The sequence below is a fragment of the Apaloderma vittatum genome, unplaced genomic scaffold, assembly GCF_000703405.1.
Source record: "Apaloderma vittatum isolate BGI_N311 unplaced genomic scaffold, ASM70340v1 scaffold33598, whole genome shotgun sequence".
In the NCBI taxonomy this organism is placed as follows: domain Eukaryota; kingdom Metazoa; phylum Chordata; class Aves; order Trogoniformes; family Trogonidae; genus Apaloderma; species Apaloderma vittatum.
Genome location: NW_009733083.1, coordinates 26,493 through 43,621, shown reverse-complemented (window position 1 = coordinate 43,621; position 17,129 = coordinate 26,493). Strand labels below are relative to the sequence as shown.

The 17,129-nt window shown below is 47.3% G+C and overlaps 1 protein-coding gene across 1 annotated transcript in view; it reads left to right on the top strand.

Moving 5' to 3' along the window:
• FGFR3 (fibroblast growth factor receptor 3) overlaps positions 1 to 17,087 on the top strand; it is a 44,306-nt gene extending 27,219 nt beyond the window's left edge. Inside the window, exons 6-18 of the mRNA XM_009875738.1 lie at positions 3 to 91; positions 523 to 713; positions 5,619 to 5,763; positions 8,399 to 8,586; positions 9,497 to 9,645; positions 9,737 to 9,858; positions 11,041 to 11,151; positions 11,309 to 11,499; positions 13,015 to 13,137; positions 14,714 to 14,784; positions 16,212 to 16,349; positions 16,722 to 16,827; positions 16,914 to 17,087. Coding sequence (XP_009874040.1) covers positions 3 to 91; positions 523 to 713; positions 5,619 to 5,763; positions 8,399 to 8,586; positions 9,497 to 9,645; positions 9,737 to 9,858; positions 11,041 to 11,151; positions 11,309 to 11,499; positions 13,015 to 13,137; positions 14,714 to 14,784; positions 16,212 to 16,349; positions 16,722 to 16,827; positions 16,914 to 17,078 — 1,789 coding nt within the window. The 3' untranslated portion in view covers positions 17,079 to 17,087. The remainder of the gene's footprint in view (positions 1 to 2; positions 92 to 522; positions 714 to 5,618; positions 5,764 to 8,398; positions 8,587 to 9,496; positions 9,646 to 9,736; positions 9,859 to 11,040; positions 11,152 to 11,308; positions 11,500 to 13,014; positions 13,138 to 14,713; positions 14,785 to 16,211; positions 16,350 to 16,721; positions 16,828 to 16,913) is intronic.
• The last annotated feature ends 42 nt before the right edge of the window (positions 17,088 to 17,129 follow it).

Here is a 17,129-nt window from a genome sequence, read left to right as displayed (position 1 = left end):
AGCGTCGTGCCGTCAGACCGAGGAAATTACACCTGTGTTGTGGAGAACAAATATGGCAACATTAGGCACACGTATCAGCTTGATGTATTAGGTGAGATTTCACTGTTTCCTTCAGCAGCTGGTCTGTGGTGATGTTGAACAGGCATGTGATGGGAAGTGGGAAGCAGGAGTTTGGTTTCTCTCCCAAAATGCTGGATCATGCGTCTTCTAAAACTGACAAAAAGCTTCCTTTTGCCAACAATTCAGCCTCAGATCAGTGATCAGTAAATTACTTAACTGTTGTACAGAGGGGCCAGAGAAAGAATGGCAGGGCTGAGATGCTTTCTCCATTCCCAGGTGATTCTTCCCTGCTTGGCTTGAGAAGTGCTGGGTTGACCAGTGGCCAGGCCACCTGGGAGGAGCAATCCCAGTCTGCAACCTTTATGCTGAAAAGCCAGGAGAGGAAAGGAAAGGTTGAGAGGAGAATTCTTGCTGGAGGAAGGACAAGTAAGTCAGGATTTCCTTCTCTTGTCTGTTTTTCAGAAAGGTCACCCCACCGACCAATCCTGCAAGCAGGACTCCCTGCCAACCAGACCGTGGTGGTAGGGAGCAATGTGGAGTTTCACTGCAAGGTCTACAGCGATGCCCAACCTCATATCCAGTGGCTAAAACACGTGGAAGTCAACGGCAGCAAATATGGTCCCGATGGGACACCCTATGTCACGGTGCTGAAGGTTGGTACATGCTCCTTTTTCTCACCCTCAAGGCATCCCTTGGCCACAATATTACAGAGATGGCAGCTATGTTGTGGGGATGCTCCTCAAAGAAACCCACTGCCGTACTCATGGCAAGAGAGATCAGTACCGAGTAAAGGTGCTCACCATCAGTGGAAGCCATAAACTTTATTTACGTGTGTATAAATAAGCTGTAGACCAGCAATGCAATGCGAACCAGAGACGCCCAACAGAATATGTTCAATGCCACAGTTCCTAGAAGGGTAATCATTATTTAAATCAGATTTTTGGGAGCTCGAGGTCTCATTTTCTGTAATTGTTTTGTGTCTATAAGAAAAGTAATGAGAATAAGCTGTTGGGATTGTTCTTTCCTTTAAACTTACACAGTGGAATACTCTGCTTTTGGAGGGGGTACAGCAAAATTGTCCTAAAGTCAATGTTCTAGACTCTTCTGTTTGCCAGAGATAACATAACTACTGTTGTGGCACAGATAAGCAAAGTAGTTGTAAGAGCTGAGGCAACAGTGGGAAATGCAGCGTAATAAAAAAGAAGCTGTCATATTGCATTTGACCTAAAATTGTAAAACTAAACGGTTTTTTACAGCTTCAACTGAGATATTTTGGGGGCTTATTAAAATAAAAGGCTCCCAACTAAAACACGTTCTTTTCCAAGTAAACACTGCATTGTGCGCATCCTAAATAATGCTGCAGTACCGGCACCTGAAAGCCAATATAGTCTTGTTCCAGCTGCTAATGTTTGTGAACATTGCTATTATCCATGCTCAGGAAAGCCTTTTTTTTTTTCTTTTTTTGAGCAAAAACTCGCTTAGTAAGACTTTACTTTGTTAAAATGCTTTCTTGAAAGGTGACTTGCAGATTACAGCCATAACAACGCCAGCAAGTCTGGTTTCCCTTCAACATATCTAAAAAGTAGAGAACAGAGGGTGAAAAGCACATTGGACTTTTAAAAATACCTTTAAAAGAAAATTAATAATTAAAGGCATCCTGTGTTGGTGTTTATTAAAATACGTAGGGCCAAATGGAATTTCTCTGGCTCTCCAGTTATAGCTGAAAGCAGATTTCGTACCTGCAGTTTCGGACTGAGGTTGCCCTGTGCATGGACCTTCCCCATGCACATCCTGCTGCGTGCACCCTTCTTCTCTTTGTATGAAGGCTTTTAAAAAAAAAACAAACCACCACTTACCAGACAGCATCTAGAAAACTGTAACTCAGCCAGATACATGATAATAAAAGCCAGAGACCCTGGAAATAATTACACAGATTGAAATAACAGATTGGTTGGAAGAAATGGTTGGAGACAGTTCTTCAGGATTGGCAACACGTGCTGCTCGCGAGTTGATAAAACTTTTTATTTTCTCGCTGTCTCTCTGAATGTGTTTGAATTATGCATATTTGAATTTCCCCCTGGTTTCACAGCCCAGCACCAAGCTCTGAATAGCTGGCTGTGTCACATGCCCTCTAGTATAGTCTCCGTGCTCCGTGTGTGGTCCCCATGGGATAAAGTGCTACCTTTTGGAAGCTTGCAGAGCCGCTGCGAACAGTGCCTTGTGTCACAAGCACAAGCTCCCATTTTTCTGTGGCAAAGAACATATAAATAGTCTGTATAAATAGTGTTTTAAAATTAAGTTGGAGCGGCACCGGGGTGGCTAGGTAATTAGAATTGCCAAATACCTTCTCTTCTGTGGACGGCAAAGGCCCCGCATTCCTCGAAGGGGAGCACAGGCAGGCATTTGAAAGCACAAGTTTTGTTTGGTTTTATTTTTTTGCTGAATAGGGCCAGCACACGTCTATTTACTACTTCTGGTTAATCAGGAATGCTTTGAATTGTATTAATGCCGGCACCAGCACTGGGGCATGGAGCATTTCCATTTGGGGATGCTTTTGTGCGCCAGTACTGGGCCTCCATGGAGCTGTGTCAGGTCCAGCTTTGCAGGGATTTTTTTTTTTTAAATGTGCGTGTGCTTGTTTTTTTTAAAAATGAAGATCTGATAAAATGATCTTGCTGTCATCTGGAGGCCAGTCCGTCGGCGTTATGGGCTCGTTCCCCTGGTGCCACACAGCACTGTGGCTTTGACCCAGCATATCCTGGCTGTGCTGCCGGAGCAGGGTGCTGTGAACAGCCCTTCACTGCCCACAGCTTCTTTTGAAAAGGCTCTCTCCTGCCCGGTGTTGTGGTGCCTGCAGGAAGATAAGGTTTTTTTATCAGCCTGCCCTTCCCTCCTGCTTGCAGGAGATTTTTGTGGAGTGTAGGGAGCTGCTATGGGGCGATTTATAGATGGGGAGTATCCCGGTCTCCGTTGTTGTGAGAGGGACAGAGAGGTGCCCAGCACATGAAGTTCCCCTCTCACATCTAAATGGGGGGGCAAAGCTCACCCCAGGCCAGATGGATAAATTGAATGCTGTACTTTCAACCCATTTTTTTAAACAGCCTGACAAAACCAAGCCATCACCTGCATCAGTTCCAGAAAAAGCCTTGGCTAATTTGTGATGAAAAAAAACCCCTTTTTCTTTGCAGAAGAGCACAAATGCATTCCAGTTACAGAGCAGGGGCTGGCAACACTGTGCCCGAGCTTTGTCACAGGCTAAATTGTATGTTCTGCATTGAAACGTGCCCGGTTTAATTATAAACAAGGCAGCAACAGCAGGCAGGCATGCTGCTCCACTAGACAGGACAGACAAACTTGGCAGCACATAAGCCTTAGAGATAAGAACAGGTCAAAACCAGTGGTGTGTATCATCAGAGGTGGGCACTGGGGCCCGTCTCTGATACCACCTCTGGGCTCAGTTCCTGATAACCTATCAGATCTAGCAGCCCTGGTGATTTTAAGGGCCTGGAAGTTGTAGTGGCAGGATCAGGCCACGAAATCGAAGGCACCAAGACTGGGCTGGAGAACGCAAGACCAAAAATGAGAAGAGCAATTGCTTCATTTTCACTTCCAGAACTGAAGCTAGTATTTTTTTTCTAGACTTTCCCTAGGCTTCTTCTGAAGCTACCCAGAACAGTTGTGCATTTTCAACCAAAATAAAAGCAACTGTTTAGGGAACGAACTGATGTGCTGTTGTGACAGTGTGGAAGAAGAGAAATAAAACCCCTGCTTAACAGTATGAAGTTTGTTTGATTTATATGCACCACTTTATTTAGTAAAGAAGAGGCTCCTATAAGCAGTGGAAAAAATTACAGCTAATTTCTGAAAGGCAAAGTCAGCAGCGAGTTTCAGACCGCCACTGCTTATATTTTGTTTCCAAATTCTATTTTGGAATCTGATAATTGAAACAGTATTTACTGAGCCGGGTTGCAAACACAAATTTCTGCTTAAGCCTTTTCTCTCGTGCTCCTGTCTGCAGAGTTTTTAAGAAACCATAGGGCCTTTGACTGCTGTCGGATGGAGGAATGGGAAATAGATCTGTTTTAAAAAAAGAAGTCGCATGTGTGCCGCTAGTGGAGGGAAGGGAGTTCACCTGCACGTGATTTGGGGGCCAAAAAAACCCTTCTCTTCTTTGCCCAGTCCTGCATTAGGTCTCTCACTGCAGGGTGAGCTGGGGGTGTTGTGCCACAGCCAAAACAAAACTAGCCATGAGCAGTCAATCCTAGCTAATGTAGGTGCGATGGAGGTATTGTTTGGTTTACTGAAGTTCAGGTTTCTGTCTGTTCCTGCAGTCTTGGATCAGTAAAAACGCTGAAGCCGATGCTAACCTAAATCTGTTCAATGTGACAGAACAAGATGAAGGAGAATATCTGTGTAGAGCCAACAATTTCGTAGGCATAGCCGAAAAACCATTTTGGCTCCACATTCGCAAACCAAAACCAGGTAAACCACAGACTCTGTCCCAAGGCCCTGGCAACTGCAAGAATGAGCTATAACATTTTAAAGAAGCTAGTGATTAAAATTACTATTCATTTTGTATTATACCCTGTCAACTGATGCTGAATGGCTTTATCCTATTTTCTTGCTAATTTTTTTTTTTAAAAGAATGTAACGCCTATACAGCAATTGCCATGGAAAAATTCCCACAATAAAATGACTGTCAAATTTTGCTATCAACTCTTCACGCTTTTATTCCTTTCCCTTCCTTACAATTGAGTGCTGATAACAGAATTGCATGTTAATGACCTGTGACGTTCAAATCTCTGGAAAACCAAGCTATTTCAAGATTTTCACCCTTCAAACTGATGTAATCAGTACACATATTTCTGCCCTTTGGAGAAGTAATGGGGAAATAAATATCAACATTGGCTCATGCAAGCAGACATGTTAAACCGAGAGCAGCAGCAATCTCGCGGGGTTTGACTCCAGCCCGGAGGTCTTGGCTGCTGTGTTGCTCAGTGCCGCTGCAGGAAAGTGCCTCACAGGCACCTTCTTGTTGTTGGCCAGAGTTACACTGCAGCACCGAGGGCTGGGCAGTTGATGTGTGGCTTTGAGATGCCTGCTCTGAAGAAAATTAGGAAATAATCTACAGTTCTCTACTTTTTGACAAACTAAGGAATCAAAGTGTTTGTATGTCTTCTCTGATCAGCACTTGAGCCTTTCCCCGCTTTCTCCTTTCCATCATTCCTCTCCTTTTTCTCTTCTCCCCCTGTACTCACCCTACTAACTCAAAGTCAGTCATATTGTGGGGGAAATTTTTCATTTGGATGCTTTTGCTTGCATGCTTCTTTAGTGGGACAGAGTAAGAACCTGGTGAAGGGAACTTTTTTTTTTTTGCTTTTGACTGCAGGTTGCAGAGGGGAATGAATAAATAAATGTGGAAGATGGGCCATTTGGAAAAAAGCAACCCACCTTAATCTGCTTTTGAAATTTGCCTGTGGTGTCCTCACACTTGCTGGGAATGTGGCTTGTTCTCTGTTTTCCCTCTTTCTATATGTGTGTGTTTTTTTTCCCCGTAGACGGCAGGTGTTAACACAACGGATAAGGAGCTAGAGATTCTGTACTTGCGAAATGTTACTTTTGAGGATGCTGGGGAATATACTTGTCTCGCAGGGAATTCTATTGGGTTCTCACATCACTCTGCTTGGCTGACGGTGCTACCAGGTATTTCCTTCTGTGCTGGCTTCTCCTTCCCTCTCCAGGGTGCCTCAATGTTTTGCTTTAGAAATGCCAAGTTCCTGCAGACCTCCCCTTGCTTGGAAGAGGAGGCATTATCCAGGGTGGGCTCTCTTCTGGTATTTGCTGTGCCGGTGGTAAATCCACACAGCAGAAGACCTCTGTTGCATATTCACAGCTGAGACTTTTTGCGTTGCATCTCAAAATTTAAATTATTTTTTGCAGTAAAATGCCCAGTGCCTTTTTTTTTTTGATCTAGATAACAAGGAGATGCTCACAGCCTCTTTGTTAGGAGGCTGTTAAGTGCCAAAACCAGGAAAACTCCCCTTCAGATGATCCAGGATACCTAAATTGGACATGGACTGTGGATCATCTTATGGAGGAACATTTCTGTCTTAACCTCTTAACCTAAAATTAGATACATAAGGGGCTGGTGTGAGTACACACTTCCCTGCCTGTAGCATTATTTCCACTTCACGGATGAACAGGCCAAGACAGCGATCTCAAACAGAAGGTCAAGGAGAGTCATCTGTAGAGAGACCCCAGGAGTCCCGACTCCCAGGGGCGTTGCGTGCTGCCTGCTCCAGCTGGGATCAATGAAAACTGCAGTGGGCTTGAAACCCAAGGCCAGAGTGACCTCAATTTTGTGATCCTTTCATGTGCAAAGCTCTCATTGATGCTGAAAGCAGCACAGAATATGCAACAGAGCGGTCTGCTCTGCAGAAGAGGAGAATGAGGTCCCTTGACCTGCAGAATCTGCCTCTGGCTATGGGGCAGGTGTGAACACGGTCCAGGAAAACTTCAGCAATATTTGTATTGAATCTCCTGGGTGCTGTGCCTTGCAGAGAGTGCAGGAATAGACCTGGAGTATGTTCGGAAGACCCTTACTGAAAGAGTGTCCAAAATCCTACACAACCTGCTTTGGCTTACCCAGTCATAGGCCACATTTGGTTCCATCTGGTAACACATCCATCTCGGGATGTGTTTAGTGACCAGAAACTTTGGCATTTCTAGTCTTGTCTTTATCTGTTTGGGTAATTTGGATGCAGTCACTTTTACTGGGTCTCAAGAAGGTCTCCTCCATGCCTGACCCTGCCACTGGTGGGATCTGCTGGTCTTTTCTCTGTTTATTTCCAGCTCTGTAATAGCTGATCTGATCCTATTTCTGCTTCTGCCATCCACTGGATGAGAAATCATTTCCTTTAGTTAGAAGACCAACATCTCTGTTGTTTCAAGAATCTCCTGATACTGTCTCATCCAACTCTTTTCTCTTCTTACACTGTATGAATTTGCACCTCTTATTTAAGCAAAGAATGAGCAGGAGAAAACCCACCGAAAAAAACATGAAGTGGGACTTTATACTGAAGTCTGACACAGTGAAGGACAGCCATCTGTGCAGCAGCAGGCCCCGAAGTGCTACCCACAGAGAGGGTGCAGGATACAGCCCAGCTGGGGAACCCCTGCTTGTAAACCCTTGCCCACGCTGCAGGAGGAGTCACATGGAGCAGAGGGCAAGACAGTGCGAGCCAAGGCAGGACAGCTGTGCCACCAACTGTAGTGCCTGATCCCGGGAGAGCTGGTGACCTTTCTCGAAGGAGGAGGTGGCCACTTGGAAGGGTCAGGTCCTGCACAGTGCAGATCCCAGTGTCACCGACAGCCCCTTCTCCAAGTCCCCCTGGACACGGCCACCAGAGAGCTGGCACGGAGCCTGCTGCTGCCAGGGGAAGGCTCCTGCCACTTGCCAAAGATGCTGCTTTGGGACAGCAGTGATGAACGCGAGCCATTAACGAGCTAACCACGCCAGCATGACTTCATTATAAAGTTTCCCACTGCTGACTGTTCCTCTGATGCCAGCACACTCCTGGGGGACAGAAAAGCAGTCCCACCATGGCTTCTTCCCCTGTCTACGTGCCTGTCCTGAAAGGAACAAGGGGAGAAACATAGCTGAGCTTTGCTGGCCCAAAAAAAGTATTGCTAGCAGGTAGCAACTGCTGATGAGTTCATGCCATGAGCCTCCTCACTCGGCCTCCTCTCTGGGCCAGACCTTCCAGCCTCTTCCCAGCAGAATTACATTTTCATGATATAATTATGGAGATTGCTCTCATGAGGCTCTTGCCCTGTGTGATGCCTTACCCCTGGGTGCTCTTTGAGCCTCTTGGTCCTTCAGAGCAGGCACTGGTCCGGTGGAAGTCTTTGCTGGAGAAGCCGAATCGACCAAGAGCGGCAAACCCCAGTCCTGCAGCCTTTGCACATCTGAGACATCCACCTACGTGGTGTGGATGTGTGGGGAAAGCAAGACCTGGATCAGAGGGACAGCACAGACATGTGAAAATGCCTTCAGCCTAGAGCAGTGGTTTTCAATCTGTGGGCTGAAGGCTCTTAGAAACCCCAGGGCTGCATCAAAAAGCAGTAAAATTGCCCTAAAATAGGCAAATCAAAGTAATGTTTTAGCTACAGCCACAGATGGAAAACCCCTGGCCTAGGAGAGTCCCCCCACTGAAGTCACTCAGCAAATTGGCATAGCTGAGCAAGCCCTCCCCAGATTCTTTGCGGTGCATGTGTGTAGTTGCATGTGGGCAGCTGCCCATCCTGTCCTGACTGCGGTCTCTTTGTCACCCTGTAGCAGAGGAACTCATGGAAATGGATGATTCGAGCTCAGTGTATGCTGGCATTCTCAGTTACGGCACTGGGTTTATGATCTTCGTCGTGGTGCTGGTCACTGTGGTTGTCTTCAGGATGAAAATGCCTAGCAAAAAAGCCATGAACACCCCCACTGTACAGAAAGTCTCCAAATTTCCACTCAAGAGACAGGTAACAGAAAGTAGATACAAGATTCCTATTCCCCCCTATGGACATCCCTCTGTTTTGGTTTGGCTTTTTTCCACTCCTTGAAATATTCTCTCTAGGTGAGAAGCTCTACCAGAAGAACATTTCCCAGGAGAGACATAAATTGGCTGCACTCTAGGAGTTTAACCCCTTTTATTCATTTTTTCCTGTTCAAGTGGAGCAGTGATTGGTGGCAGCTGACTGGTTCACAAGCAGCTCCCAGGCAGCCACATTTCTGTCACACTTGTCCAAGAGGGGCTGACACTGCAGCCGTGGATGCCACAGAAAGCACATCTTGCAGGGGAGCAATTTAGTCCCTGGTGGAGTAGGGATTTTGGAAGCAAGAGCACCTTTAGTTGTGCTTGTTTCTGCTTTCAGGGAGGTCACTGGTGAACCTGGACCATATCTCATGGGAGTGGGAGAGGGTCCTCTTTCTCTGTGCAGTCAGAGGTGCTCTACCACGTGTAATTGCGGAGGGGCAGAAGCAAAAGGCACTGTGTTAAACCACATAGTGCTGGATATGGATTTCACAGCTTTGGCTGAAAGCTCATGGTGGATGTTTACAATGCCAGAACAAGAGAAATCACTTCACAACCTGTATGTGCTATGGAGATGCATGCAGAGCAAATGAATGGATTATACGTCCTGCCTCCTGGATTGCACTGGCTGACCTGTCTGTCATTTCCATCAGCTAAAAACCTGACCACTAATGCCTAGGTCATTGCATTGCTGCAAGGATGGGGAGAGAGTGGAGGGGGTGGCGGTGAGACTTCCCATTTAGAAATTACCAAAAAAGGTGTCCATGGGCAAAGATAGCTCAAAACCCCCTCAGTGGTGCTCTGCCTACCCTGGGAGTGATACAGTTGGCAATAACACTTCATTCGCTCTACCCAAGCAGGTGTCGTTGGAGTCCAACTCTTCCATGAATTCCAACACGCCCCTGGTCCGGATCACGCGTCTCTCCTCCAGCGACGGGCCGATGCTGGCCAACGTCTCTGAGCTGGAACTGCCTCCGGATCCCAAGTGGGAATTGGCACGCTCTCGGTCAGTCAACTCACAGGTCAAGGTCCCCGTTCCTGCTAGTAGTGTCACCACCCTGGTACCCACTAATGCGCCTGCTTGTTCCTCCCTCCAGCCTGACCTTGGGGAAGCCACTCGGCGAGGGGTGTTTTGGCCAAGTGGTGATGGCAGAAGCGATTGGAATTGATAAGGACAAGCCAAACAAAGCCATCACGGTTGCTGTGAAGATGTTGAAAGGTATGGAGAGTCCCTGAAAAGCAGAACAGCATATTGCGCTGGGGTTTTCCTCTCATTCCATCTCTTAAGGCTTTTATCGAAACAGATACAATAGAAGAAAGCAAGAACAGCCTCTCTTCCCCTTCACCCATGTAGCTTAGGGGTGAGGGCTGCCTTCTTTGAGAGCATGTGAAAGTATAAATGCCATAAGGAAGAGGGACTGGGAGTTAACCCAGTTCTCTGCCAAGTGATAATAGCATCCCTGAGAAGAAGGGGAACTCCATTTGCTGCCAGCCAACTCCATGAATCAGCCCGCTCCTTACTCCCAGCACTACCTGTTGTAGCAAAGGTTCATGCAACAAGCTCAAGTGGAGTTCCCAGAAATTCAACTCATAAACTCCTTTTTGAGGAGTTTCTTCACTTAAGAAACTTGATCCCAAACTCCTGAGAGTTTAAAGGCCAGAGATGGGGAAGTCACTGTGCACCTCGGATTCCGTCTCTGTTTCCTGTCCTTCCCCACACAAACAAAATGTCCCTGAGGAGTTCAGCTGGAGCAAGCAGGGCAGATGCCCCAGCAGTGAGCAGCCCGGGGCTGTTGAATGTTACTTGGGGTGATTTCTTTAAAAAAAATAATATTTCTTATCGGGAAAGGATTCACTTAATTTGGATTTTCTTCGGTCCATTCTGAAGTTGGTTTTGGAAGCAGGAATACTTCCATCTTTCCAAACCAAACCATTCATTTCAGGAGGGTTTCCCCCTCTTTTTTTGTTGAAAAATTGCAGCTTTTCATGAAAAAAAATGCATTTCTTGCTGTAGCCCCTTTCCCAGCTCTGACCTTCCACCATCGTTAGCTCTTTGCCCTTGAGGATGAGGGAGGGAAAACGATCCCAGAAAAGGGATCAAAATGATCCCAGTTACCAAAACTGACTTTTTTTTCTTTAATACTTGCCATGATGAAACAGAAAATGAAAGGCTTTATTGATTTCCGTATGAAAATTAATCTCCATGTATTTTTTTGTGTGTGGTAGAAGGTTTTGGTTTTATCTTAATTCTTCTTCCCAAAGTAGAATAAAAACATGTACTGCCCTATTTTGAGTACTCGTTCCCCATCTCATATGGCTACGCAGCAGTTGTATTAACTACTTCCCAAACCACTTATTTTCTTTCTGAGATTTTTTTACTTTCTTCTCTTGCTTTCTCCAGATGATGCCACAGACAAGGACCTTTCCGACCTGGTCTCTGAGATGGAAATGATGAAAATGATTGGGAAGCATAAAAACATTATTAACCTCCTTGGTGCCTGTACACAGGACGGTACGTAGCAAAGCAGCTCGATGCTTGCAGGGCTGTGGGAGGCTCAGGTTTGAATGTGTCTTCTGTGTAATTACCCACTGGCTGCCCAAAATATCCCAGATGAGATTTCGGTGGTCAGTTGTTCCTCCGCTGGATGCTGATATGCTCTTGATTGCAGGACCACTCTACGTGCTGGTGGAATACGCGTCAAAGGGGAACTTGCGGGAATACCTCAGGGCACGTCGCCCACCTGGCATGGACTATTCCTTTGACACCTGCAAGCTTCCTGAGGAGCAGTTGACTTTTAAAGACCTAGTTTCCTGCGCCTACCAGGTGGCCCGGGGCATGGAGTACTTGGCATCTCAGAAAGTGAGTTGAGAAACCTCATTTGGTAGAAACGTCAGACCCATGCATTCAAGGCATGCAGTTCTCATGTGTGTGTATGTGTGTAGGACAATATCAGGCAAAGCATTGCAGGCTTTTCCCTTTCAGAGATCAGACTTTATGTATGAATCATAGAATCATAGAATGGCCTAGGCTGGGAGGGACCTTAGAAGGGACCATTTAATCCAACTTCCCTGTCACGGGCAGGGACCCCTCTCAACTAGATCAGGCAACACATGGGGACCGAATGGGAATCAAACCAAATGGGAATCAAATCTTGGTGTTATCAGCACCATGCTCTAACCAACCAAGCTAACCGGCCCCCCCCATCTTGGGTTTTTTGCTGGAGGCTTCATCCGTATGCAGAAGTTCCCATATGCTGTTTGCATCCCTGAATGATGCAGCAGTACAGCCCACGCTGTCACCTGCAGGCCTGTTAGCATCCTCAAAATGCATATAAAAGCACAAGCAACCCACACCTTGACCTGTCCTCACCAGTTCAACCTCTGCCACTCTTAGATGCACAATCCTGAGGCTCGGGCAGTGGTGGTCGGGGTGAGCATCACACCACGTTGTGAGTTTTCACTGTGGGAGACGTTACGTTAGGCAACAGTCAGAAGCTGCACCCACCCCTGTCCCCCCACCACCTCCTTTCTGAGAGTGGTAAGGATGGAGAGCACCCACAAGGAAGCTGAGATCGTGGGTGTAGCACACGTTACTTGCAGCTGTCACCGGCACACGTAGGCTCGGTGGGAGCAGAGCAGGTGGTGGACGTGGCTTGATGGGTGGCCATGCCCACGATGCTTCCTGGGGAGCACTTTGCTGGCACTGAGCCAGCTGTGGCATTTGCTTGCATCATACCCTGGGACTAAGCTTAGTTTACCCTCACATCAGCAAGTGGAGAATCAGGCTTTGGGCTCATGAAGCTGTGCACCAGCCGGCGTGACTGCTTTTTGCAGGCAGGGAACACTGTGGCAAGAGCAAGTTCAGCTTCAGATGTCAGATGTGTTCGTCCTGTGACCAGAGTTCAGGATGTATGATTTGTTGTGGCTTTAAACTCCCTCTCTGCACAGTGCAGGCTAGTTCAGCTTCTTAGCTAACAACTGATGTATTTTGCCTATATTGGGAATGTCTCAATTTGAGGTTTTTTTCTTTCCCTCAAACACCAGCCTGCACTCCTCTTCCTGGAGGAAGCAGGGCAGAAAGGCAGCTTCACATCCCAGGAGGTGCCCACAGAAGGGCTGGCTTTCTCTTCCGTGCCTGCTTTTTGGAAAGCGAAGACACGTGGCTGTCAGTGCTGAGGCTGACAGTTGCGTGTTGCTAAGAGGTGGCTCTCACCGAGCATGCATGATGGGGCAGTTACACAGAAAGCAAGGAGTTAAGCAGTGCCCACAGCTTTACGAGTCAATGAAACGGCAGCTCATAAACCACACGGTGCTGTTGGTTCCAGGCGCGAGCAGCTAACAAGCCCTTATTTATTGACTTGCTCACCTTTCACAGTGCATTCATCGTGACTTGGCAGCCAGGAACGTGTTAGTCACTGAAGACAATGTGATGAAAATAGCTGATTTTGGCCTCGCTAGGGACGTTCACAACATCGACTATTACAAGAAAACCACCAATGTGAGTACAGAGTCACCGAGCGCGTGCCGTTCTCCTTCTGGCAGGGAATATAGCCATCCCTGCCGCAAGTGGCCCTAGTACCGCATCTCCCTTTCTAGAGGGGCTTAGAAGGAAGAAATCTGCCCATGGCCTTGTCTGGTGAGGGACTGTAGATAGGCTGGCTCCAGGAGTCCAACCACTGTCTGTTTTATTCCAGATAACTGCTGCTGCTAAAAGCTGATTGGGAGGTCTCGGCTCTGGCCAGGAGGTTTAGACTCAGAGAGACCTAGGTTTTTGCCAAAGGGGAATAGAGCCCTTTCCAGTCTGCTCCACTGCTGTTCATAAAGAGCCAACTTCTGTGCCACCACAGCCCTTGACAGAAGAATGTTATGTTTTGTACACCTGGAGCCACCTGGCTTTCATGCATTTCTGTCTTTTTTACAATTGAGCTCCACTGCCAAGGGTGAGAAGATGGTCCTAGGCAAGGGCCAAGTACCAGAGTCATTTATGTAGAGATGAATTTATGAATGAAGGGCTAGAGAGAAGTGTCTGGTTCAGAGGCCTGCAGCAGATGTTGAGCTCTGAGCAAAGGCTGTGGCTACAAGAGTGGAGCTGGCAGAGGAGGAGGTTGAGGGCGCAGCAGAACCTGCGGGCCTTGCGACTGCAAGGGGTCTGAATGTCCAGGCAGTCCTACAAAGCCCACCATGACCATACTGATCCTTTCCAATGTCACATCAGAAATCTTTCTTAATTGCTGGTACTTTTCCATCATAAAATTAATAAAAATTATTGGGAATTTTAATCACGGATCAGGTGGATTCTCCCTGTTTGAGCTGTGTTGGACAGCTGAGAGCATAATCCCATTTGTGCATCCTGCCTATGTCCCATCTCTAGTTGTCTCACAGAGGGAGGCAGTGGGTCAGAAGAGGGCAGAGTCCCCCATAGCCAAATTATGCCTCAAAAACAAAACAGTCCTTTCTGACCCCCTCCAGGGACCAAGCAAAGCCCTGAAGAATTAATGATTAATCTGGCCTTTATCATCTCATATTTCTCACATGGGTCAGCCCATGTTTGAGACCCTGATGTAGGATGTTCCCTTGGAAATTTGGGATCGGGCCTCCTCCTTTAGCCTCCAGCAGGATCAGGATTTGTTTCTTAGAGGATCTGGCCCTTTGCTCTTGGAAGTTTCCCTTCAAGTTCAGCCTAAGCAGGTTTGGACTTGGAATGAACTGCTTCTTCCAATCCAAGAGTCCGGGTAGTGTTGTCCCATGCTCTGCTGCAGGGCTCGCTGCACTTGTGAGCCATGGATCCTGTTCCCATGCAAAGATTTAGATGCTCTGATACACTAAACCTGCCTTGGCAGTGAAATATAGTCCTCTACAGAGAGCATTTACTGCAAAGACTGTCAGTGAAGATCCAGGGATCAAATGCTTTAATCTGTTTATGTGGCCACTACTGCTTTGCCCAGTGACCGGGAAGGCAGATGTGGTTGTTAGTGAAAATGTTTCAAACTAGATTAGAAAAGAGGATTCAGATGGTGCCGTTGTGGCTGGGGGAATATGCTGATGGGATGTTCCCATTGTCTTCCTAATTACAGGGTCGGCTGCCTGTGAAATGGATGGCTCCAGAAGCCTTGTTTGACCGGGTCTATACTCACCAGAGCGATGTGTAAGCATACCCACACTCTTTAAAAAAAAGGAAACGAGGGGGAAATCAACACCTATAGCACCTTAAAGACAGACATACTGCTAAGCACAAGCTCACATGCTGCTGGGGCAATGGGGATGCAGAAGCAAAGGATTCAGTTCCAAACTGCAGCTTTGCATGTGAATTTATTTTGCCATTGTCTAGTTGCTTTCAGCCATGGATCTCTAGTGAGCTGCTGAAAATTATTGGGAGGCAGGCAGGTACTTCTTGTCCAGTTTATAGATGAGGTGATTCATCTCGTAGTCAAAAACATTTGTGGAAAAAAAAATGCAGAAAAAAAAATAAATTACCCTCTGCTTCCTCCATGCTTTGCCCCAGACTGTTACAGTTCAGTTAAGTATATGGGATGAGCTTGAAATATTTTTTCTGCTTTTAGTAGAGTTGATCAGAGAATATTCAGCAAATCTATTCTCAGATTAATTTTGCCACTTCATTTATTTGCCTTTACTTTTAATAATCCTGTCTCGGCCATTTCGGTGCCTCTGCACGGTGAGCGAACAGCAGAGCCCACATTTCGGGTCAGTCTGGTGTCACATCTGAACCTTGCAGGGGCTGAAGCAGCTCAGCATGCACAGCGGCTTTTTTATTTCAATATTTGGTTGATAATGGTGTTTTTACAGTAATTCAGCAGCAAGCCTGCCTGCTTGCCGAGGCAATTGGACAAATGAATCTTTTCTGTTTCTGTATTTTTCACATACTTTGGCTTTTATTGATCTTAAATCATAGTTTCCATTCTTAGGTAATGTGGCAGCAGGCATGACAGATAAATCAAAGCTAGAGACCGGGAGAGCGAGCGTGCGTAAAAGCGAAACAGAGACAGATAATCCCTGTTTTTAAAAAGAAAACAGAGAAGGCAAAAGATATTTTAGAAAAAAAAGGACTTTTAACCAGAGCACAGCTGTGGGACTGAAGTGTGTAACATTAGTGCTCTGCTGATTTTTGTTGGGGTATTTTTCTCCCAGCTTGGCCAGTGAAATGAGTGTTGTAACAAGCAAGTTTTGGTATCAGCTTGCACAATTAGTGGCCTGTGGTTCCAAGCCTGCAATTCAGTGAAGCTGTGCATGAATAATTTGATTTGTTCCATTCAGTGGAGCTGGTGGAAGACCTAACAAAGAGCTGGGGGTGATAGATGGGCTGTCACCTATCTGATTAAATGCTCATTTCAATTTCAGACTTGGTGCCTGGGATTTCTTTGCTATTGAGTTGGATCAGCAGAGATCTCCAAGTAACTAGTAAAAATGGCCTAGGCAATTAGTCATGCTATTGATGACTTTGTTAGCTATGCATGGCTGCACAGAAATAAAGCTGAGCTGGAGCGGGGAAGGGGATATGGGGGGGCTTGGAAAAAAAACACCTCATTGAATTTTAAAGATCTTTTTCATTTCCAGCTGGTCTTTTGGAGTACTACTATGGGAGATCTTCACTTTGGGAGGGTCTCCGTACCCAGGAATTCCCGTTGAGGAGCTCTTCAAACTCTTGAAGGAAGGCCATCGGATGGACAAACCCGCAAACTGCACCCATGATTTGTGAGTGCGTGGTGGGGGGTGACCTCCTTGCCCCACTCCCCTTCCTTCTGCGGTCAAATACCACCCCAGGCTGTGGTTTGGGCTGCTGGGACATTGCCCTGGTGTGACGGGTGGCAGTAGCGCCGGTGTGTCATCTTCAGGGCAGGTCCTCCTCCTCCAGTGAGAGTGCACACACGCGTGAGATGATCAGTAATGAGGAGCATGTCTCCACAACACCCTCCTCTTTGCCCCGGCTGGCCATGCACCAAGGCCACCATGACTGGAGTTGTGTTGGCCATAGCTTCTCTCTGCTGATTTGAGGGTGGGTGGGCAGGTGGGTGAGCACTGCTTAACCCCACCATGGGTAACGGTCCCCTCTCCCCTCTCCTGCAGGTACATGATCATGCGGGAGTGCTGGCACGCCGTTCCCTCGCAGCGGCCCACCTTCAAGCAGCTGGTGGAAGACCTGGACAGGGTCCTCACCGTGACGTCCACCGATGTGAGTGGGGTGGGGTGGGCATGGGGAGGGGTCACTGGGTCCCCGGCGATTGACACCAGGCGCTGATGGGTCTGTCGCCCTGGCAGGAGTACCTGGACCTCTCGGTGCCCTTCGAGCAGTACTCGCCAGCTGGCCAGGACACCCACAGCACCTGCTCCTCAGGGGACGACTCGGTCTTTGCACATGACCTGCTGCCCGATGAGCCCTGCCTGCCCAAGCACCCGCCCTGCAGCGGCGTCATCCGGACGTGAGGGACCTCCTAGACGGACGGACAGACGGACCGACAGATAGACGGGCGGGCA